This window comes from Zootoca vivipara, chromosome 4 (genome assembly GCF_965207765.1).
Source record: "Zootoca vivipara chromosome 4, rZooViv2.hap1.1, whole genome shotgun sequence".
Taxonomy (NCBI): domain Eukaryota; kingdom Metazoa; phylum Chordata; class Lepidosauria; order Squamata; family Lacertidae; genus Zootoca; species Zootoca vivipara.
Window position 1 is genome coordinate 3,872,143 of NC_142587.1, and position 22,430 is coordinate 3,894,572.

The 22,430-nt window shown below is 46.2% G+C and overlaps 1 protein-coding gene across 1 annotated transcript in view; it reads left to right on the forward strand.

The window, feature by feature from the left end:
* PCDH17 (protocadherin 17) overlaps positions 1-22,105 on the forward strand; it is a 153,829-nt gene extending 131,724 nt beyond the window's left edge. Inside the window, exon 4 of the mRNA XM_060273306.2 lies at positions 19,473-22,105. Within this exon, the coding sequence (XP_060129289.2) occupies positions 19,473-20,158 (686 nt within the window). The 3' untranslated portion in view covers positions 20,159-22,105. The remainder of the gene's footprint in view (positions 1-19,472) is intronic.
* Positions 22,106-22,430: the final 325 nt, after the last annotated feature.

Consider the following 22,430-nt stretch of genomic DNA (forward strand, 5'->3'; position numbering starts at 1 on the left):
TAAGGACTTGACCTGTTCAGGAGGCCTACAAGGATGAGGATACTCTTCAGCCTGAGGGCCACATTCCATTCTGGGTGACTTTCCAAGGGCCACATGGCAGCACTGGATGGGGCCAATGGCAAAAGTGGGTGGAGCAAGGAATGGAAATGGCATGCTAGTTTCTGCTCATGCTCACACACCCCTCTCCATCCTGCATCCAGACAAGCAGGAGGCATTACATCTGAGCAAGACATCTGCATGCCAAGCAGGGCTAGTGAGGGGGTGTGGCTGGTGGAGAGGAGGTGTGGCCTAGGAAGAGTTCTGAGGGACAAATAAAGAGGCTTAGAAGTCCCTGCCCCTCCCACTTTTGACACAGGGATGCAGAGCAGAGGTGGGGAAACCTGTTTCAGCCCAATGGCCACATTCCCTCACAGGTAACTTTCCAAGGTATGTGCACCAGTGGTGAGCAGAGCCCAGGGCAAAACATGGGTGGATGAATGGATGTGTCCACTTGTATATGGTTTGGGTTCCCTGGTAAGAGACTTTGATTTGTTTTCAAACAGAATTTTAAGTTTTTATTTTGTGTTTCTGATAATCAAGAGTAGAATTGGCAGGTGACGACTCTTCCTACACCTCCTAACCTTCCTACAGGTCCTTCAGTATGGTGTGGATTTTGTCTTGTGTATCAGATCCATCTAACATTAAGAAAAATGGTGGGGGGGAGAGCAGGCTTATGATGACCTTTAGTGAAATGGCCATAGCAATAAATCCCATTGCTTGCATTACAGGAGTATTGATGTTTATGTCTCTGGTACACCATCTGCCTTCCTGGAACCCAATGTATTAACAGCTTTTACAGAGCGAATATAGTTTGTTGCAGCAGACATTTGGAGATGTGTGGATATAATGAAAGAGGCATATGGGTCAAGGTTTGGCTGGGGGGGGGGGACTGGCCATATTTCGGATAGGGAGCCTACTGTAGATCCCATTTATCTTTTATCTGAAGTGTCATGGTTGCATCCATCTCCAGAGCTCCATCCATTCTGAACCTGGTAATGGCTTTGTCTTCTGTTGGCATTGTCAGTTACTGCATAAAGCTGTTGTGCATGTTCTCCTCCTTGTGTAAGCACTTCACTTCAGCCAGGGCTACTTTCCTGTGGTGCAAAGCCACAATTTTGGGGAGGGCTCTCACCATTCAAGTGACACATCTTGCTGCTGATGCTGGCAGATATGTCTACTCTTAATATGAATGGCAGAAACTGCAATATACACCCACAAACAAACAAACGCCGTTGCTATTGCTACAAGTACACCAAATGTTTTATGTGATCCAAGTGTCTCTTGCATAGCTGCCCAAATCAATGGCCTGTTTCACATCTGAAACCCTGAAGAGCCACAGCACTAGGCCAGGAGAACCAAAGGACTAGTTTAAAGCAGTATAGAGATGTTCCTTATATGCTGCAGAAGTGCATTCCATTTATTAAACTCTCCTTGGGCCATGCGGATAAACAAATCCCTACCACAAGTCAGTTCTATTTTTAATCCCAAAATACATCTTCTAATTGAAGGAGACATCCTGATAAAAATCCTCTAGCTAAAATAAGTGTTTTGGTTTGTATTTTGAGGAAGAGAGCAAAGGACACTTCGAAGACTTGTGCTTGCATATATCAAAGATTTAAATTGCTCTTTTTAAACAGCAGTCATTGTGGTTACTTATTTTACCAATGTTATTAACTCATTTCAGACTTTTTTGAAACCTGAATTCATGTCTGTGACATGCATCTACCATACCATAAAGACATTATGTGGAGCCAGTGAAGAACCATAGATATCGGTCCTAAATGTCACATGTGCTCTGAAATATTGGGACATTCCCTAAATGTCATCTCTCTCTCTCTCTCTCTCTCTCTCTCTCTCTCTGTGTGTGTGTGTGTGTGTGTGTGTGTGAAGATTCAGTCATGGATTCCCCCATATCACATGTAGTTTAACCTTTAGACTGAACAGAATTAATTCATTTCGGTGAATTTGATATAATAGTAGTGTACTGTAATGTCTATTTCCCCTGTAAAATAAATTCTATGCTGTTTTGCAAGGGAAGTCTTGCAGTCCTCTTCTCTCTCTCTCTCTCTCTCTCATACATACATATATATGCATGCTTTGTTGACTGCTTGCATTTCTTTCACTGAAGTTGCTGTTCCTTTTTTGTTCTCTCTTGAACAAGAGTACAGTGGTACCTCAGGTTACAAACACTTCGGGTTACAAACTCCACTAACCCGGAAGTAGGTGCTCCTGTAGCAAACTTTGCCCCAGGATGAGAATGGAAATCGCGCGGCAGTGGGAGGCCCCATTAGCGAAAGCACGCCTCATGGTAACAGTTTCGGGTTAAGAACGGACCTCCGGAACGAATTAAGTGTGTAACCCAAGGTACCACTATACAGTAGTGCCATTTTCCCGAGGAAGTATTCCTGCCTCTAATAGTTTCCTTGACTCTGCTTGTTAGCCATGCTGGCATTCTTCTGGTTCTGTTTGTCCTCCCCCCTTCCTGGCATTCTGTGGAATACAGTCTATATGAGCTTCTGTTCTTGAAGTTTTGAACAACCCCCTGACATTCCTGAAAGATTTATCCTTTTGTAAAAAACAAAGTCGAGAGGTGGTCTCATTTGAGGGGAGATTCCTCTTTTGAAGTCAAATGTTACTGTGTTGGACTTCCTTGGCCATTTCAAAATATGCTGAATTCGACAGCACTCTGAATGCTGTTCCCAGTCAGTTCAACAGCACTGACATATCACAGCAAGATGCCAGTTACGATTAAGAGCCCCCACCCCCTCTGATCTGCTGTATGACCAAAGCTGTTCTAGGGTGCAATTATTTAGGGAATCTAGAAATTTTACCTCATTTTCATGACCAGAACATGGGTAATTTAAGGAGTAGATGATGGGCAGTGATTAAATGGGAAGTGGACATTGGGGGGGGGGGGACTATAGCCTGGGTGTGGGAACTTGAAGTCCCTCCAGAACTTTAAACAGTTTTTATGCTGGACTGAAAGATGAAGCTTTGACTTGGCCTGAAATCTGCCATTTTGATTTTTCTGCCCTTAATACCTTAAACCAGTCCTGTGCTTTATGGCAACTAAAGCTTTTTATACTGCAAGCTACCGTGCAGTTTAAGTTGTAATTTACCACAAGTATTGGAAAATTGAACTACTTTTTAAACTAGTGTTAATTGAACTGGAAGCTGAAACTTTCAGCTGAGTCCTACTCTTATGCTTTCATTAAATGTTGTCCCTTCTACCCAAAAAATGGAAACTTATACTGAGTTGGAACTAAAAGCTAATGCAACCTTTTTATTCAAAGATGATTCTCCCATTTCCTTGGCGTAGGGTTTGGCCTGTTTGTCCGATATAGAGAGCTGAAGGACACTGTTGGCATTTGATGGCATACACAATGTTAGAAGATGAGCAATTAAACCCTACACCAAAGCCAAACCCTACGTCAAAGGATAAATGGACATAAATCTGACATCAGGAATCACAAGACAGGGAATCATAGAATCATAGAGTTGGAAGAGACTACAAGGGCCATCCAGTCCAACCCGCCTGCCAAGCAGGAAACACCATCAAAGCATTCTTGACATATGCCTGTCAAGCCTCTGCTTAAAGACCTCCAAAGAAGGAGACTCCACCACACTCCTTAGTAGCAAATTCCACTGCCGAACAGCACTTACTGTCAAGAAATTCTTCCTAATGTTTAGGTGGAATCTTCTTTCTTGTCGTTTGAATCCATTGCTCCGTGTCCGCTTCTCTGGAGCAGAAGAAAACAATCTTTCTCCCTCCTCTATATGACATCCTTTTATATATTTGAACATGGATATCATATCACCCCTTAACCTTCTCTTCTCCAGGCTAAACATACCCAGCTCCCTAAGCCGTTCCTCATAAGGCATCGTTTCCAGGCCTTTGACCATTTTGGTTGCCCCCCTCTGGACACGTTCCAGCTTGTCAGTATCCTCCTTGAACTGTGGTGCCCAGAACTGGACACAGTACTCCAGGTGGGGTCTGACCAGAGCAGAATACAGTGGTACAGTGAAACCAGTAGGAGAACACTTCAATTTCCCAGGACATTCTATACATACCCCATCTATCTAGCTGGGTTTCCCCAGCCACTCTGGGCGGCTTCCAACAGAAAATGAAATAAAATAATCGATTAAACATTAAAAGCCTCCCTAAACAGGGCTGCCTTCGAGATGTCTTCTAAAAATCTGGTAGCTGTTTTTCTCTTTGACATCTGATGGGAGGGCATTCCACAGGGCTGGCACCACCACCGAGAAGGCCCTCTGCCTGGTTCCCTGCAACTTCGCTTCTCACAGTGAGGGAACCGCCAGAAGGCCCTCGGCGCTGGACCTCAGTGAATGTTGGGGGTGGAGGCGCTGATTTGCTGGGTTTGGTTTTTGCTAAATGTGGCTGTCACAGTGGCCGGAGTAGGCTACTTCAGAGTAACGACGCTACGCAGCTCTGCATTTTATTCTTTTATTGGTGCTGCGTATTTACAGTGCTGAAGGCATTGCTATTTACACGGAGTGATGTGGTCAGTCGGTATCAGAACCTCCGAATGACTTTTGGCGCGTCTTTCCCCAACACAAAAGCCTTGGAAGCCCCATCCTCTTTCCCCTCCTCTTTCTGCGTAATTCCGGCGTTGGAGGTATGGGTCTCCCCCCCTTACTTGCCCCTTCCTGTCCCACCTGGGACCCTGGCTCCGCTACCTTGCCTGAGCCTCGGACCCGACTTCCTGCTTCCCCACTGGAATCAGAGCTCCCTCTGCTTTCCCCTGTGGTCGGTGATGGGCTTGAACTCAGGAGGGGAGGGACTTCGCGATATCCCCTGTCCCTCACATCCACCCCCTTCCCAAGCTCCCCTTCTCCCCTCCCCAGGTCCCCCCCAGGTGTCGGTGACGACTGGAAGCCTAAGAACTCAGTGCTTTCCGAGCCCGTTGGTGTAAACACCTCCGCCCAGTCCTGCGAGGCCCCCCCTTCCGCCTGGGAGGACTGGAATCCCAAAAAGTCCGTTGCGTCCGAGCTGGTGGGGGTAAAAATGTGCTGCCAATCTGCTTCTGCCTCTGACTGGGTGGACCTCGGTGACACCCATACCTCGTCTCCCGATTCCTCAAACTCCGCTTCCCAGCGCCATGGTGAGCTGCTCTCCCGTGCCTCCTCCTCCTCCCCCTCCCTTTCCATGTGCCAGGGCTTGGGTCTGTGGGGAAAGAGGGCGTGAAATTCTTCCACCAAGAATTCCTCCTGTATCTGAGTGGCTGGGACCCATTCATTCTGGGATGGTGGAGCGTCCTCCCATGCCATGAGGTACTCCAGGCCCCCCACCCCTCTCCGTGAATCAAGGATGGCCATGGCTTCATTCAGTTGCTCCCTGCCTCCCCTCTCCCCCCCTCCCTCGGGGGTTTGTTCGCTGTCTCGGAGCCTGCTGCTTTCCCTGTACGGCGACAGCAGCGATCTATGAAACACCGGATGCACCCTCATTTCCTCTGGCAGTGCCAGCCTGTATGCCACCGGGTTGACCTGTTGCGTGACCGTGAAGGGGCCCAGCCGTCTGGGTGCCAGCTTTTTGCACCTCCCTCTGGTGGGAAGGCCCTCCGAGGACAACCAGACCTTGTCCCCCACCCTGATGACCTCCCCTTGTCGCCTGTGGCGATCTGCCCCCTTTTTGTACGCTTCCTTGGCCCTCTCCAAGTGTTCTCTGAGCTGCTGGTGCACCGTCTCCAGTTCCTCTGCCCAATCCTCAGCCTGTGGGCCCTCCTCCTCCTCCTCCCCCTCCCTCTCTGGGAAAGATCTGAGGTCGCGCCCGTAATTGGCCTTAAAGGGCGACACCCCTGTGGAGACGTGCACCGCATTGTTGTAGGCAAATTCTGCCAGTGGCAGGCGATCCACCCAGTCCGTTTGCCGCTGGCTGACGTAGCATCTCAGGTACTGCTGCAGAATGGCGTTGACCCTCTCCGCCTGTCCGTTGGTCTGCGGGTGTCTAGCCGTCGACAAGCTGACCTCCACCTGCAGGAGGTTCATGAGCCGCCGCCAGAACCTGGAAACAAATTGGCGGCCACGATCCGAAATAACCCTTAAAGGTAATCCATGCAGTCGGAATACGTGGTCAACAAACAGTTTGGCTGTCTCTTCTGCCGAGACCGCCCTGGCACACGGTATAAAGTGGCACATTTTGGACATGAGGTCCACCACCACCAACACTGCGGTCTTGCCCCTGGAAGAAGGCAGATCTGTGATGAAGTCCATGGACACCACTTCCCACGGCCTGTGTGGTGTGGCTAAGGGCTCCAGCAATCCTGGTGGCGCTGCTCTGACCACCTTTGCCCGCTGGCAGGTGTCACAGCCCCGTACATAGTCTCGAACATCTTCCCGCACCCCTGGCCACCAGAAGTGTCTCATGACTAGGTGAGCGGTTTTGTCCCTTCCAAAATGACCCGCCGTTGGGTTGTGCATCTGCTTGAGGACTGTACGTCTAAGCTGGGTGGTGGGCAGGTACAGTGCACCCTTGTAGAAAAGCAGCCCCCTGCGTTCTGCAAAGTCTTTTGCCTGCTCCCTCCCCCCTCTCAGTTCTCTGAAGATGCGGTTGGCAAATTCATCCGCTGCCGTCAGCGCTGTGAGTTCTGCCTCTCTCACCACTGCTGCTCCGCAGGACCATGCTGACGGGGGGAAAATGTGCCTGGGTGCTGGTGGCGCCTCCTCCTCCATGTACTCTGGCTTGCGGGAGAGGGCATCCGCCCTGACATTCTGCTCTCCCGGGATGTAGTGGATGGAGAAGTTGAAGTTCGAGAAGAACTCTGCCCACCGTATCTGCCGCTGGTTGAGCACCCTGGCAGTTCTCCAGAACTCCAGGTTCTTGTGGTCTGTGCACACCTGGATGGGGTGCTTGGCGCCCACCAGGAAGTGTCTCCAATGCTTGAACGCCGCGTGGATCGCAAGAAGTTCCTTATCAAATACTGTGTAGTTTCGCTCTGGCTGGGTCAACTTCCTGGAGAAGAAGGCACAGGGTCTCCACTCTCTGTTGGCGTCCAGTTGCAACAAAATGGCGCCCACAGCTTTATCAGAAGCATCTGTCTCAACGCGTAGGGGCGCGTCCTGAACCACGTGGAACAGGTTCTGGTCTGAGGCGAACACCCTCTTGAGGCTTTCGAACGCTGCTTGCGCCTCTGGTGTCCACCTGAACTTCTGCTTGCCTCTCAGGCAGTCAGTGATGGGAGCCGTAACGCGAGAGAAATTCTTGATGAACTTCCTGTAGAAGTTGGCGAAGCCTAGGAGGCGTTGGGCATCTTTGCGCGTCCTGGGGCTGTGCCAGTCCAGGATGGCCTGCACCTTGTCCTTGTCCATCGCCAGCCCCTTGTCTGACAGCTTGTAGCCCAGGAAGTCCACCTCTTTGGTGTGAAACTTGCACTTCTCCAGCTTCACATACAGGTGGTTCTCCTTCAGGCGCTGCAACACCTCCCTGACATCTTTCACATGCTGCACTGGGTCATTGGAATAGATAAGGATGTCATCCAGGAAGACCAAGCATTTCCTGAAGAGAAGGGACCCCAGGACGTGGTGCATGAAGGCCTGGAAGCATGCTGAGCCCCCTTGCAACCCGAAGGGCATCACCAGATATTCAAAAGAGCCCAGAGGCGTGAACATCGTGGTTTTCCATTCATCGCCTTCCCGGATCCTGATCAAGTTGTACGCCCCCCGTAGGTCCAGCTTGGTGAAAATCTTGCCCCTGCGTGCCGCTGTCAGGAGATCGTCCACTCTGGGCATGGGGAAAGCCACTGGCTCTGTCACTGAATTCAGCCGTCTGAAATCCACCACAAGACGGCGCTGTTGCGTGTCTTTCTTGTCCACCCAGAAGACCGGGCTGCCCCCTGCTGCCTTGCTTTCTCTGATGAACCCCCGCTTGAGGTTCTTGTCGATGAAAGCGCGCAGATCCTCCAGTTCCTGGTCTGACATGGCGTACAGCTTGGCTGGGGGTATCGTCGCCCCTGGCACCAGGTTGATCTGGCAGTCAAAAGGCCTGTGCGGGGGTAGGTGGTCGGACTCCGCTTCGCTGAAGACCTCCTGCAGGTCCCAGTACGGCTTGGGTATCGCCTCACCCCCTTTGACATGCATGGTGGCCACCGTGGCTATCGGAGGCCCCTCCCCTGGTTGGTGCTGCATGCAATGTTCCAGACAAAAGTCCGACCCAAACGTGATGCATCTCTGATGCCAACTGATGGAGGGGTCGTGGCGCGCCAGCCAGCTCATGCCCAAGACGATGGGGGGGTCTGAGATGGTGGTGACGTTGAACGCCAGTGTCTCTGAGTGCCTTCCCACCGTCATTCTCATGGGGGGGTTTGATGTGTGATGGCCCCTCCCAGCAACTCTCTGCCGTCAATGGTCGCCATATGCAGAGGAAAATCCACCTGCAGAAGCTGGATCTGGTGCTCTTCTGCAAAGTTTCTCGAGAAGAAGTTGGCTGAGGCACCACTGTCAATTAAGGCTAGGACTGTCAGAGGATAGCCATTTGGGAGGGTTAGCGTGACTTCTAGAACCACTCCTGCTCTGGGAGGGGTGGGCTGGCTCTGCTCCTCTCTGTGCGGGTGGGCGGGCTGGGGCTGTTGTCTGCTGACTGTGCCTGGCTGCTGCCCCTTGTCTCCTGCAGCCAGGCTTTCCCGTTTCCCTGCTGTGGTGCTGCGTCAGTGGGGGAGGGCACCACCGTTCCCGCCTTTCCTTGCCACTCCCTGCGATGTGGGCAGTCTCTGACGAGATGCTGGGGGGAGTTGCAGAGAAAGCAATTCCCGCCCCTTCCCTCCTTGCGTCTTGGCGCCGCTGGGGTTTGAAAAGTCCGCGCGCGCGCGCTATCAATCTGCATGGGCTCCTGGTCCTGGCTGGCCCCAGGCGTGGCTTGAAAGGGTTGTTGGGGGAGTGGCTTCTCCTGCGACCGTGGGAACCAAGCCCGCTTTGCGCGCGTTGCTTGCTTGTCGCTCCACCGGGACTCCTGTCTCACCCCCACCGCCAGAGCCGCTTTGCTCAGCTGATCCATAGTACTGGGCTTTGGACCTCTCGAGAGCTCATCCTTCACCTCCTCGTGCAAACCCAAGTAGAACGCCGCTTGCATAGGAGGCGACTCAAGTACCCACCCCAGTCTGTGCACCAGCATGGTGAATTTCGCCCAATATGCTCGAACTGTCATATTTCCTTGGCGTAAATTATGAAGTTCCTCCTTAGTCTGGTCCATATGACTATCGGACGAATACATCGTTCTCAAACCTTCTAGAAATTGTTGGACATTTTTCATGCAAGGATTCTTGGTTGCGATTAACGGTCTTAGCCACTCCCTGGCTGCCCCGGTAAGGTGTTCCACAATAAACGCTACCCTGTGCTCATCATCGGGGAACTCATTATGGTGCAGCTCAAGAGCATACACGATCTCAGTCTCAAAGCCATGATATTCCCTCGGATCTCCATTGAACTTGCTTACTAGGGTCCCGGCTCTCCTTCCTGGCAGCACTTGGACTTGGGGGGCCCCTCCCGCCTTGTCTTTCTCTGCATCCAGCTTGCTTTGGAGGTCTACCACCACCGCCCTTAATTGCTGCTCTCTTTCCTGAAGCGCTCTCACCTGTTCCGCAAGCTGTAGACGGTCGTCTTGGACCTTCTTAGTCTCTTCTTTAGCTGCCTTTAATTCCCCCTGCGCCTGCAACGACAACTGCTGCAGCTCTTCCTGGGCTTGCTCCGCGATCTGCCGCCATCTCTCCGCCTCTGACACGCTCATCCCGGCAACTCCAAAGTAGCCCAAAAAAAAGGATTTGGAGGTTGCTGTCACAGTGGCCGGAGTAGGCTACTTCAGAGTAACGACGCTACGCAGCTCTGCATTTTATTCTTTTATTGGTGCTGCGTATTTACAGTGCTGAAGGCATTGCTATTTACACGGAGTGATGTGGTCAGTCGGTATCAGAACCTCCGAATGACTTTTGGCGCGTCTTTCCCCAACACAAAAGCCTTGGAAGCCCCATCCTCTTTCCCCTCCTCTTTCTGCGTAATTCCGGCGTTGGAGGGATGGGTCTCCCCCCCTTACTTGCCCCTTCCTGTCCCACCTGGGACCCTGGCTCCGCTACCTTGCCTGAGCCTCGGACCCGACTTCCTGCTTCCCCACTGGAATCAGAGCTCCCTCTGCTTTCCCCTGTGGTCGGTGATGGGCTTGAACTCAGGAGGGGAGGGACTTCGCGATATCCCCTGTCCCTCACAGTGGCACTGTACATTATGGCCAAACATCTCCACTTTGGTCTCATCTGTCCAAAGGACATTGTTCCAGAAATCTTGTCGTTTATTCAGATGCAACTTTGCAAACTTAAGCTGTGCTGCCATGTTCTTTTTAGAGAGACGAGGCTTTCTCCAGGAAACCCTTCCAAACAAACCATACTTGTTTCATCCTTTTCTAATTGTACTGTCACAAACCTTAACATTTAACATGCTAACTTAGGTCTGACCTTGGAGTGAATTTGCTGGGGCGTCCACTCCTGATAAGATTGGCCTTGAAAGTTTTCCACTTTTGAATAATCTACCTCACTGTAGAATGATGGACATAAAATTGGTTGGAGATGGCCTTAGAACCCTTCCCAGTTTCATGGCCAGCAGCACTTGCTTCTCTAAGAGCATTGTGTCATCTTTCCTCCTTAGCATTGTGTTAAAGCACACCTATATGCTCCGGACCAGCACACTGCCAAAACTTTATAGAGTTATAGAGGTGGGCACACTTGCCGATGATCAGTTAAGCAAATGTTTGATTAGCAGCCCTTGTCTGCTACATAGCCTCTTAATTCCTATGGCAGCTGTAAGGGTGTTCTCCATTTTGGCTTTATTTCTGCTAACTAAATCATGACACGGCATAATATGTCACGTGTGGTTCTTCATCTGAGGTTGTATTCACCAAATTTTAAGACCTGCTAAGGAACAAGTGGTTGCTATTACATCCTGATATGTAAAACCACAGAATTCAAAGAGGGTGCACTTATTTTTCCCCATGACTGTAATTATACAACCTTTAGAAGACATCTGAAGGCACCCCTGTATAGCAAAGTTTTGCAATGTTTAATGTTTTATTATGTTTTTATATATGTTGGAAGCTGCTCTGAGTGGCTGGGGCAACCCAGTCTGATGGGGGGGGGGGGGTGGAGAGAGAAATAGTAAAAATATGATGGTAATGATGATGATTTGTGGAATAGGGTGTCCCTATTTTCACCAGAGAAATGTTGGAGGGTATGCGGTTAGTATTTTCACTATTCTGTGCTTGACAGATTTATGGCTTTCGTGGTTTTTGTATCTCTTACCTGTGCAGGGGGCAGGGTAACCATGCTGTGGGGCCTGGAGAACAAGGATGTGCATGTCTGTATTCCGGAGGGTCGAGGTTTGAACCTGCTTAGGGCATGTCTGGCCTGGATGATAGATTTCAGCTGTGAACATTTAATATTTTGCAGGGCATAATGCGGGTGGCTGGGGAGTATAGCATGAAGGGTGTTTTCTGCTTCATAACTCACAGGTCCAATTTTCCTCCAGAACAGCAAGGGAGAGGCCAAAGACCCATTGTTGGGCTCTGTGGACCGGCCCGCTGTAAGGAAGGAAAATTTCCAGGTAACAACCATTGTTTTCTTTTTCTTGCATGAATATGTTAACTCTAACTTTAATGTCAGAATTGAAAACTATGTCCATGTTCCTACCAGAGGCCTAAAATGGCTTCAGTGTGGAGAGAAGACTCTGGGTGACAATAATAATAATGATAATGATAATAATTTTTTATTTATACCCCACCCATCTGGCTGGGTTTCCCCAGCCACTCTGGGCGGCTTCCAACAGAAAATGAAATAAAATAATCTATTAAAAATTAAAAGCCTGCCTAAACAGGGCTGCCTTCATATGTCTTCTAAAGGTTGTATAATTACAGTCATGGGGAAAAATAAGTGCACCCTCTTTGAATTCTGTGGTTTTACATATCAGGATGTAATAGCAACCACTTGTTCCTTAGCAGGTCTTAAAATTAGGTAAATACAACCTCAGATGAAGAACCACACGTGACATATTATGCCGTGTCATGATTTAGTTAGCAGAACTAGTAGTGTTTGGGGACAATAGTGAGCCTTAAAAAAAATGACCACACATTGTAGGTATCCCCTATTCCCCCCCCCCTCAAGCTTGTCTCAGTGCACACCCTTCTGTTTTGCATCAGACTGAGAATGCACTACTCACGCCACATCTAAACACATGTTCTGGATTGTTTAACCCCACCCCACCCCCAAAAAAAATCCTCCCAGGAAATGTGCAAAATGGAATTTCCTGGGGCTTGAATGCACACATGCACAGAAGCTACTGCTGTTTAATCTGAAATTGCCATTTTAATTACTGAAATGGAGTACATAGGGTTTTTACTGCTAGTTCAGGCTCATCTCAACTTGATTCTAAATTGATTTAAAAAATGGCAACTTTCGCCCCACAAAAATAGTGCAAAAATGATTTATCTTTTTTCATGGATCAGTTTATGCACAAAACAATATGCTGGAATATACTGTAAAACTAGTAGTGTTTGGGGGCAATAGTGAGCCTTAAAAAAAAAACAGCAACAACCCAAAAGTAGCTTTTAACCAACCCCTCAAATGTGGTAAAGCACCCCTTCCTCCCCCATTAGCATCCATTTCAAGCATTTCATTGACTGTCTAGCTAAAGGAAGGGACAAAACTCTGATCATCCAACAAGACCCCACCCACCTCCAAACCTCTGCCCCTCGCATAGCAAAAAGTGAGGTTGAGGAAGTATTTTTTGAAATATTCATTGTTTCTGGTTCTGGAAAGAAATGTTGAACTGTGAAGTAGTAAATGTATGACATGCAAAATACAGTTTCCAGCTGCCAAAGAAATACCACACAAGTATGCAAGAAAAAGACGACATAAGGTGCTTGGAAGCTTCGGTAGAATAAACCCTGACAAGAAGAAAGAAATAATTGAGACAACATCCAGAAATAAACGGGGGCCCAGAGGGAAACAGAAATGGAAGTGGGAAGCATGGCAGAAAGGGAAAGGAGAGGCAAACACCCTCTTGCCAGTGGCAATGGTTTGATCTGAACTTTCTCCTCCTATTGCTGGGTAGAGATAATCTGGATTAAGGAAGGGAAAAGTGTGGGGCAACAGTGATTCCCAGGAAACATAATATGGATGTCACACATTATAAATGGTAGAAGCTCAAGAAGTTTATGGGCCACATTAAAGGAAATCTGGCTATACACCTTCCTTTAAGGCACAATGGTAGCAATCCTTGGCTAGTTGGAGCTATCTAGAGGCAACCCTCTCCGTAAGGAAGGGAAGGCAGAATATGGTTGTCATTCAGAGCTGGAATGTGGAGGACAGACTTGGTGCATGATGGACACAATCCAGCAGGAGCACAATCTATTCTTATGCCATTTGTGGAGCAGACTTCCTCAAGATTAATTAGGGTAAGTGGGATCTGGTGCATCAGGCACCAAAAGGTCTAGGGCTAGCCCTAAAAAAGAGACAGAATGTTTTGTACTGAAGAGAGACTGCAAGGCCCCTGGAGGGGGCAGGAATTGTTCTAGATTTATCAGTTTTCTAATCTAACCCTCCTAATTGCTTTCCTTAGCTGAAAACACCATCCAGAGCAATGTAAATATGTAGATTCCAGAGAGCTCTGTTTAATAACATGGAGCTTGAACATAGAACTCTATTTGTTTGTCTCTGCTTATTTATGTCAAGATCAATTGTAATTAAAGATGAATTCAGCATCAAAAGAACCACTTTAGCTGATCATTCTCATCAGGAGAATCCCATATCCCTTTAGTATATTTCAGAGAAACCATTGTTCTACCTTCCGCTTCTCCCCCCCCCCCAATACCTTGACAGACGCAGGTGGCGCTGTGGTCTAAACCACTAAGCCTCTTGGATTTGCTGATCAGATGGTTGGCAGTTCGAATCCATGCTCAGGACGGGGTGAGCTCCCATTGCTTTGTCCCAGCTTCTGCCAACCTAGCAGTTTGAAAACACACCAGTGCAAGAAGATAAGCAGGTACCTCTGTGGTGGGAAGGTAAATGGCATTTCTTTGTGCTCTGGTTTCCATCATAGTGTCCCATTGCACCAGAAGCGGTTTAGTCTTTCTGTCACATGACCCTGAAGCTGTCTGTGGACAAACACCAGCTCCCTCAGCCTGAAAGTGGAGATAAGCGCTGCACCCCATAAGCGTCCAGGGTTCCTTTACTGTTTCCGTTTATAGATACCTTGTGATAATAGCTCCTTTTCCAGCAAACAATTGCTCCCCTCCAACAGAGAGAGAGAGACTTTTTGATATGAATTATAGAAGGTTTTGTGACACTATTGTGGCAGCAACAAAAGCTGTCAAAAATAAGAATTATTGACCATAATATAATCCGGATGGAGAGGGCTGCTCATTCTCCAGGAAACTGATCCCATATGGTTTATTTTAAACATGTAATGTAAACTGTGGGAATGGGCAACATATTACCAAAAAGCAAGGAATAAGAAAAAGTGCTTGCCTAATTCCTGAAGAGGCATATTTCATTTCATGATTTTCTTAAATCCACTTTCACAGATTAAGAAAGACTACTTTCAAAATACTCAGAGCAATTCCACATGCCTCAGATAGATATTATTTGGTGCATATATATCTGAAGGCACCCTGATGTTGGGGGCACTCCAGGAAAAAAACAACAACCTTAAAAGGGTTTTTTCTTTCAAAAATCCCAACCATTATAAAATATGCCCCAGGCCTGATTTTTTAAAAAGCTCTTTTGCAGGAAACTAAATTGTCTGATGAGCATCTTCTTGACATGACTAGCATCAAGATAGACAGTTACGGCCAGTTCAGAGAGGGAAGCTGCTCTCCAGGACTCCAGGACCGTGTGTTTATATCCCAGCCTAGTGTTTCACTTCTCCCAATGAAAGACAGTCCTGATCTGGGGCAGAGAACATCCTTGTCCCCTCCCACACGATCTAAAGTGGCTGGAGCTACGTCAGAATTGATCATAAAAAGCAACCCTGCTCCGAATTAGTGACATCTATCCATTGTTCTAGGTGGTAAAAATGGAGATAATTTTAGCTTTATATCCATGCATATATGTTGATTTATTTTAACAGTTGTCATTTGCTTTGAAGCCAGAGGAAACGGCGGGGTGGGGTGGGGGCTGTAAATAAATGTTACTGTCAAAGATACAGTATATAAAATGGTCACAAAACACATTCATCATATGAACAAAGCACTTCTGTTCCATTGGATTCAGTTACACCTTATAAACAATACATTAAGCTGAATTCGTATTGATCCAGAAGGTAATAGAAGCTGCAACATGCACATTGAAAACATTTCAGAAATCAAAATAATTTGCATTATACCAACAGCTGTAATTTCTGTTTGTTCTTACCCTGTAACCCCCTTTTTAAATGTTCTGTATGCTTGGAGAGCCCTGCCTGTTTGTGTACAATTAGCAGAACCACACATTCTATGGGCTGCATCCTGGGGTTTTGCGACTCTCGATTCTATTGCAGCTGCCTTGTTTCTCTGCTTCCCTGTTTGCTATGACTTGCCAGCCATGGTTAATTCCAGGTAACTTGTTTCCTTTTCTTTCTATGGCTGCTAATTTCTCTGGTCTATTTTCGGATTTGCTCTCCCTAATGTGCACAAAGCGCTTCTGATTGTTTACCCCGGTGCCTCCAGAGACTGACAAAGCCTCCGGGCTGCTGCTGTTTATTGTACCCACTTGGACTGTTAAAGGTTTGTTTTCAACCAGAGAAGCAGGTTGGCCGGAGTTGTGATAAAGACCAATGGCGCAGATCAGATTCTGTTGCACAATGTGAGATGAGGGCCCATTTTATATATTTATTTTTACCTTTCAAATTGATTTCACTTTCTCATAAATACTCATTTAGCTGTGGGTGGTGAGAGTTCGCTCTGTGTTTATAGGTGCTTTTTTTTTTTTTTGCTTCGATTTACTTCTCTCCTGTCTGCTAGCTGCAGCAAGTCAAAATTGCAGGCTAATGGTGAGGTGAGCAGCTTATAATATATGATAATCAATACTTCAAATCTGCTTTCTGTGATGTGACATAAAAAAGGAAAGCAAGGAAGGTGAATAAAAGAGGCAGAAAACTGCTGATGTCCCCCGCTTCTTTCCCCCCAGCCCAGTGGACAAAAGCTCAGGGAGAAGGGGTAGGTTTCCCCTTCAAGGTCAATGCGTGCTTATTTCCTCTTAAAACCACTCTCCCCTCTTCATATTTAATTCAGTTGGTGCTAGGAATCCCTGGTAGCTCAAGTGGACATTTAGTCAATACTGAAAGCATAAATACAAACCAGGATTGTTAGTTCACACGTTCAGAGGAAAGCAGTGGAGTCAGCCGTAGTGACATAGGTCGGTTCCAGCAGCTCCATGATGAGGCGAGCTGAGATGGATGCCTCGGGAAATTATGGGCCACCATTCAGGGGGGCAGAGTGGGAGGCAGGCACCTCTGACCTGGGTGGCCCAAAGGGATACGGAGAGCTGCTCTAATGGCGATGGAAGCCCTTTCCTGCACAGCCCCCCTGCGCCAGGGTTTTGGGGAGGCAGGGAACAAGGAATAAGCCAGGGTCCCCAAACTAAGGCCCGGGAGCCGGATGTGGCCCAATCGCCTTCTAAATCTGTCCCGTGGATGGTTCGGGAATCAGTGTGTTTTTACATGAGTAGAATGTGTCCTTTTGTTTAAAAAGCACCTCTGGGTTATTTGTGGGGCCCGACTGGTGTTTTTACATGAGTAGAATGTGTCCTTTTGTTTAAAAAGCATCTCTGGGTTATTTGTGGGGCGTAGAAATTCGTTCATTTTTCCCCCCAAAAGATAGTCTGGGCCCCCACAAGGTCTGAGGGACAGTGGACTGGCCCCCTGTGGAAAAAGTTTGCTGACCCTTGGAATAAGCATTCTCATGAGCAACTCTTGCTCATCTTGATGGGGTTTACCCATGTGAGGTTTCCAGTAGAGCATGCAATGTGTCTTTAGGAGTGTGTGCTTGGAGAAATGCCATCTGGATTTCCCTCGTCCCCTGACAGACCTTGGGCTTGGGCTTGGCCTTGTCACTTAGGTAAGGTTTTGCAGTGGGAGGATGGACCACCTGCACAGAGAACAAGGGGGCTCTTTCTGGAGGGGATGGTGAAAACAAAGAAGACTCAGCCAGTTTCTTTCTAAAAACGTTTTCTGCCTCCTTCCACCTTCAGCCTGTTGTCTGGTTTGTGTTGCTGCCTCCTTTCCTTTGTGTATTTTAAAGGGAGATCCTCTTCAACGTTGCTCAGAAAATCCTAATAGCAGTGGACTAATTGGCAAAACTTGTATAATTGGATATGGTTTGGATGTTCCTGATGTGGTTTGTGACTTGGCATTGGGGTGGGTGTGGGTCTGCCATTGAAAAACAAAAATGCCAGTGATTCTACTGGGTTTGTCATAGTCCCCAGATGTGGCTTAGGTAGTTTGGAAACTGTTTTGTGAGCTGCTGGGGAAGCCGTCAGGCCAAAGAGCAACACAGAAACATCAAGATACAGAAAATAAAGTAATTCTGTGAATCCCTGCCATGTCCATAAAGGGATATAATAGTCACTGCCATCCATAGACTGGTTTGGTACACATCTATGCTTTGAAAGTTTCTAGTAGTAATGTTCTGATTTTTGTGTGTTTTTTACACAGTTGTAAAGTGGCCAGAGCAATCTATATGGGATATTTTCATTTTTATATATTTTGTTTTACAATTCTTTAATAATATATGGAAGGCTAATATGCAAAGTATTAAAGCCCTACACATGCAATCAGCTTATTTATACTCTGGACATCATCCAGCCAAGGTTAAGCACGTAAGTCCCATTGACTTCAACCAAAGACACTTAAATGTATGTGTGCTTAAAAGTCCCCATTGAAATGAATAGGGGTTAGATGGAATTTAACTAGGACGATATTGTGTTCAGTGTTCATTTTTTGTTTTTTGATTGACAGGACAGGGCCTTAAAGACTACTCAGGAAACACAGACTGTTGTTGTTAAGGAAGTTCTCTTTCTTATTTTCTATTTTACTCCTTTACTTCGTTCATATTTATTCCTTAGAAAACCAGTTTCTAGGTTCTGTCACACATTGGTGTGACCAACAAACTGAACCAGACCGGGGTGTGTGTCATGATATGGAGGTGAAAGTGGGTATCAATGAGGATGCGGGGTGATGACCCAGGCTCAATGGCTGACACTCAGCCCAGTGGGACAAAGTGAATAGCTACAATCAGTTGAGATACAGTAAATCCTGCCCCTTCTTCCTTCCACTGGGATCGCCATGGACAGGATTAGCTGTACCCCCTGTTACTTTTTCTCATGTTACTGAATCCCTGAAATTCAGCCTTGCCGAGAAATCCAAAGCACTGTACTTGGGGTGTGAAGCTTGCCCCTTGCTCCTGTCATTGGGTGGTCCACCAGCAGGAATCTCATGGGAGATCCATTGTGTCCAGGACACATTTTTCACATGTGCACATCACAGGCCCTTCCTCTAAATGCAGTCACACATACACACTGCCCATTGTAACTCCAGGCATTTTGATAATTCTCATGAGAATATCATGGCAAAGAAAAGAAAATCCACTTTGTTAACAATTCTTGAGAAAAGAAAAGAAAGCAATCGGACTAGAAAATATTATCAGCTGTAAGAAGATGTAAATGTATGACGCTTCCTAATAGTAAGTGCTGCAGAAATCAATTTTTCCAACAGATTCTTACCAAAACAAAAGCAAAAAAGATAAAAGCCAATTACACGATCCATACTCATGTCTAATGAAACAGCTGCAATGGCTCTTTTGACAAGCTTGTACTCAATGCGCAGTAGCGGAAAAATTCCATTCCTGTGTTTTTTTGCTAGAAAAGGAAGCTTCTTAAAAAACGCTTTTTATTACACGACTGCCATACAACAAAACAGTTACAAACAACAGAGGTGTCAAAGATGAAAGCTCAGCTTTCTTAATTTTTATTAAGTGTTTGTGTTCATGTAGAATCAGCCATTGTTCGGTTATTGGTTCTTGTGTTAAAAAGTAATACTGATAGTTCCTCTTGAGTTAGTTCACTACCATTTGCTCTTCTCTCAAACGATTTAAGCAGAAGAGAGACAAACAGATTTCTACCGCAGATTAGTTTACAGATGAAGCTCAATTCCATGGAGAGCAGCTCCCTAAAGGCCCCCTTTCTGCTTCCTTTGGGCTACAGAGGCCTGATGTACCTTGAGAATAGTTCTAAATAAATCGATGGTCTCAACTTGTTGGTTTATGCAATGCTCCTGAAATGTTTTAATTATGATTCCTTTTGTAATGAGGATGGCCAGTGATCAAATAAGCAAGCTGTGATCTGATGGAGGCAGCTGATTAATGACTTTAAAAGCATTGTATTTCTCTCCCCCCCCCCCGTTTGTTTTTGCAGAACAAGAGGAGTGTGTTAATTGCACAGATGAATGCCGAGTGCTTGGTCATTCTGACAGATGTTGGATGCCCCAGTTCCCTGCTGCCAACCAGGCTGAAAATGCAGATTATCGAACAAATCTCTTTGTCCCCACAGTGGAGGCTAATGTTGAGACTGAGACTTACGAAACTGTGAACCCCACGGGGAAAAAGACTTTTTGTACATTTGGGAAAGACAAGAGAGAGCACACTATTCTCATTGCCAATGTGAAACCTTATCTCAAAGCCAAACGTGCCCTGAGTCCTCTCCTCCAAGAGGTTCCCTCAGCATCAAGCAGCCCAACCAAGACCTGTATTGAGCCTTGCACCTCAACAAAAGGACCGCTGGATAGTTGTGAAGTCAAAACAGGAGCCTTGGCTAACCCCAGCAGCCAGTACATGACAGCCAGTGACAGCCAGTACCTGTCTCCTAGTAAACAGTCCAGAGACGCTGCCTTCATGGCGTCTGATCAGATGGCCAGGGTCTTTGCTGAGGTGCATTCCCGGGTGAGCCGCGACTCCGCTGAGATGGACTCTGTGTTGGAGCAGATAGACCGTTCAAACAGGGAACTAGGGAGAGAGTCAGTGGATGCAGAGGAAGTAGTGCGGGAGATTGACAAGCTTTTGCAGGACTGTCGGGGAAACGACCCTGTAGCTGTGAGGAAATGAAGCAAAAACCACAAAAGACAGTCTGGCATTTGTTTGCTTCTTCTGCTGAATTAAAACAAAAAAAAAACAAAATCTCCCCTGGTTCTAAAATTTATACAGGGATGAACGAAGACCAATGCTGCTTTAAGGCTTTTAGTGAACATCTGAAGTGCCCACAAGTATGTTCTTTTCACTGCTCTATCTTTTTCCACAGATAACACTGGTTTCGTTTTTACCAAACTTTTATTAGAACGGTGTGATGTATGTTAATGAGAAGGAAGGAGGAGGGAGAACAATGATGCCACTTTGACAATCTAATAGAAAGGTACAAAGGGAAAATAGGCAAATGGAACCTGATGTTTTAGGACTGATAGTTGTTCACTGTTTATGTGTAGACTCCATAAAAAGCAGGGTGGAATAGTTATCTGATAGATTTCCAGCAGTCATTATAGGCTTCAACTGAAAATCCCAAAATCAGAAACCAAGAAACAAAAAGTCTTGTAGTCGACCCGGCCCCACCAAACATTAACACTCATTTGTGACAACCATTTCTGTATAAAGTTATCTGCCACCAAAAAAAAAAAGGGGGAAAAAGAGAAAGAAACCCAAGAATCCATTCCATAACATTGTTCAGCAAAAATATTCTGGTCATTAGTAACACAGCTCATGTCATATAAAAGTTAAATGTGAAATGATAGAGTCCTTGTTTGTCCTGCACCTGCATAAACTAACTCACGTGGAAAGGAGGGGGGGGGGAGAGAAATGCTTTAGTGTCCAGCAAAATTTCTAGGCTAGCAGTATGTTTTAAACCTGAGGCATAATATGAGATCACAAATAATAATTACCTTTTGATAGGTAATAATAGAGGAGACAAATTAACATTATTAACACCTTTTGTAATTCATTTGTGGACACTAAAATAGCTCAAGTGAGTGCAAACATTTCAGACATCAACACAAATCCACACAAAACCATTTAAATGTGCAAATGTAAGAAGATTCAATGTGTTTACATCAAATGACATATTTTTATTGATTTATTGCAGATTCAGTGCATTTGAGCCAAATTGTTGAGTGTATAAGAGCTATATTGTGTATTTTATTAAATTAATATATAGTTGTGTTGCAAAAAAAAAAATATTTGGGCTTATGATGTAAATGGCAAGTGTTGCCTCAGTAGCTGTCAAACTCTATGAGTTTTGTTCTCTCCTTTTCTTTCTTTCTTTCTTCCCCCCTGTGGATTGTGGGAAGCAGAGCCTCAGAGCAAAGTCTCTTGTTTAATGTATGGTCTACCAAGTACCACAGTACATAATCTGTTCAAAATGTGTCTTGAGTGAGTTGATGGAGCTGACTGAACGGCCGGCAAATACATCCATCAGTCATGGTTATGTGCAAGTCCTTGTAGAAGCTTCTGTCGCAACCCATGTTTAATAACAAAAATTACACTTGAACCAACACCTGGAACCTTATTCTTTACTGAGCTTCGTCACTCACTCACATGAACGCAGGCGGTCTGTTTAGATATCACAGTCATGGTTGAGTTCTCAAATTAGCCTAATATTTCAAAGTTTCATACTAGACTTCGGTTCATGGAGCATGAAAATGCTTTGGTGCCCATGTGGTACAAACAATCTTTTGTCTGGTTTCCTGGAAATTGCTATTACATTGACTGAGGTTTCAGCTTGAGCTCACAGCCCTCCTTCTCTCTCTCTCTCCTATCATCCTCTATTATTAGAGTTTTTTGGTAATTTTATTCGCTCTCTGTCCATTGCACACACTTTTCTATGTGCTGTTCCACATTTGATTCTTATGAAAGCTACGTTTTAAAATTAATGTTTTCTTTGAATTAAATTTGTAAGTACAACTGAGCACCATGAAACATTCATATATCTCCTTAGTTCCCCATATCTGTGTTTTGGGTAAACTGTGCAACATAGCAGCAGCAATATTAAATATGAACCCATCATTTTCTTACTTTTTTTTCAGGGTGAAAAGCAAACTTACTTCAGGCTGGCAAATTTCAGGCTCCACAGCCTTTCTTTTACTTCAAACTCCACATTTTTCACTCCACTAAAGAAGTGAGAGAGTGTAGTACTCAGAGGTGATGTTATGTTAGTTGTGCAATGGTTATCACTTCCTTAAAAGCAAAATAGGACGAAAAAAATAATTCCCTGTCCTTGTATCTGAAAACAGCTCACTTTGAGCTTGGTTTCCATCACACAGATGTTTGAAGATGTTGGGCTCCATTATTTAGGAGCAGGAGCTGCCTTGTTTCCTGACATTTAAGATTGCTT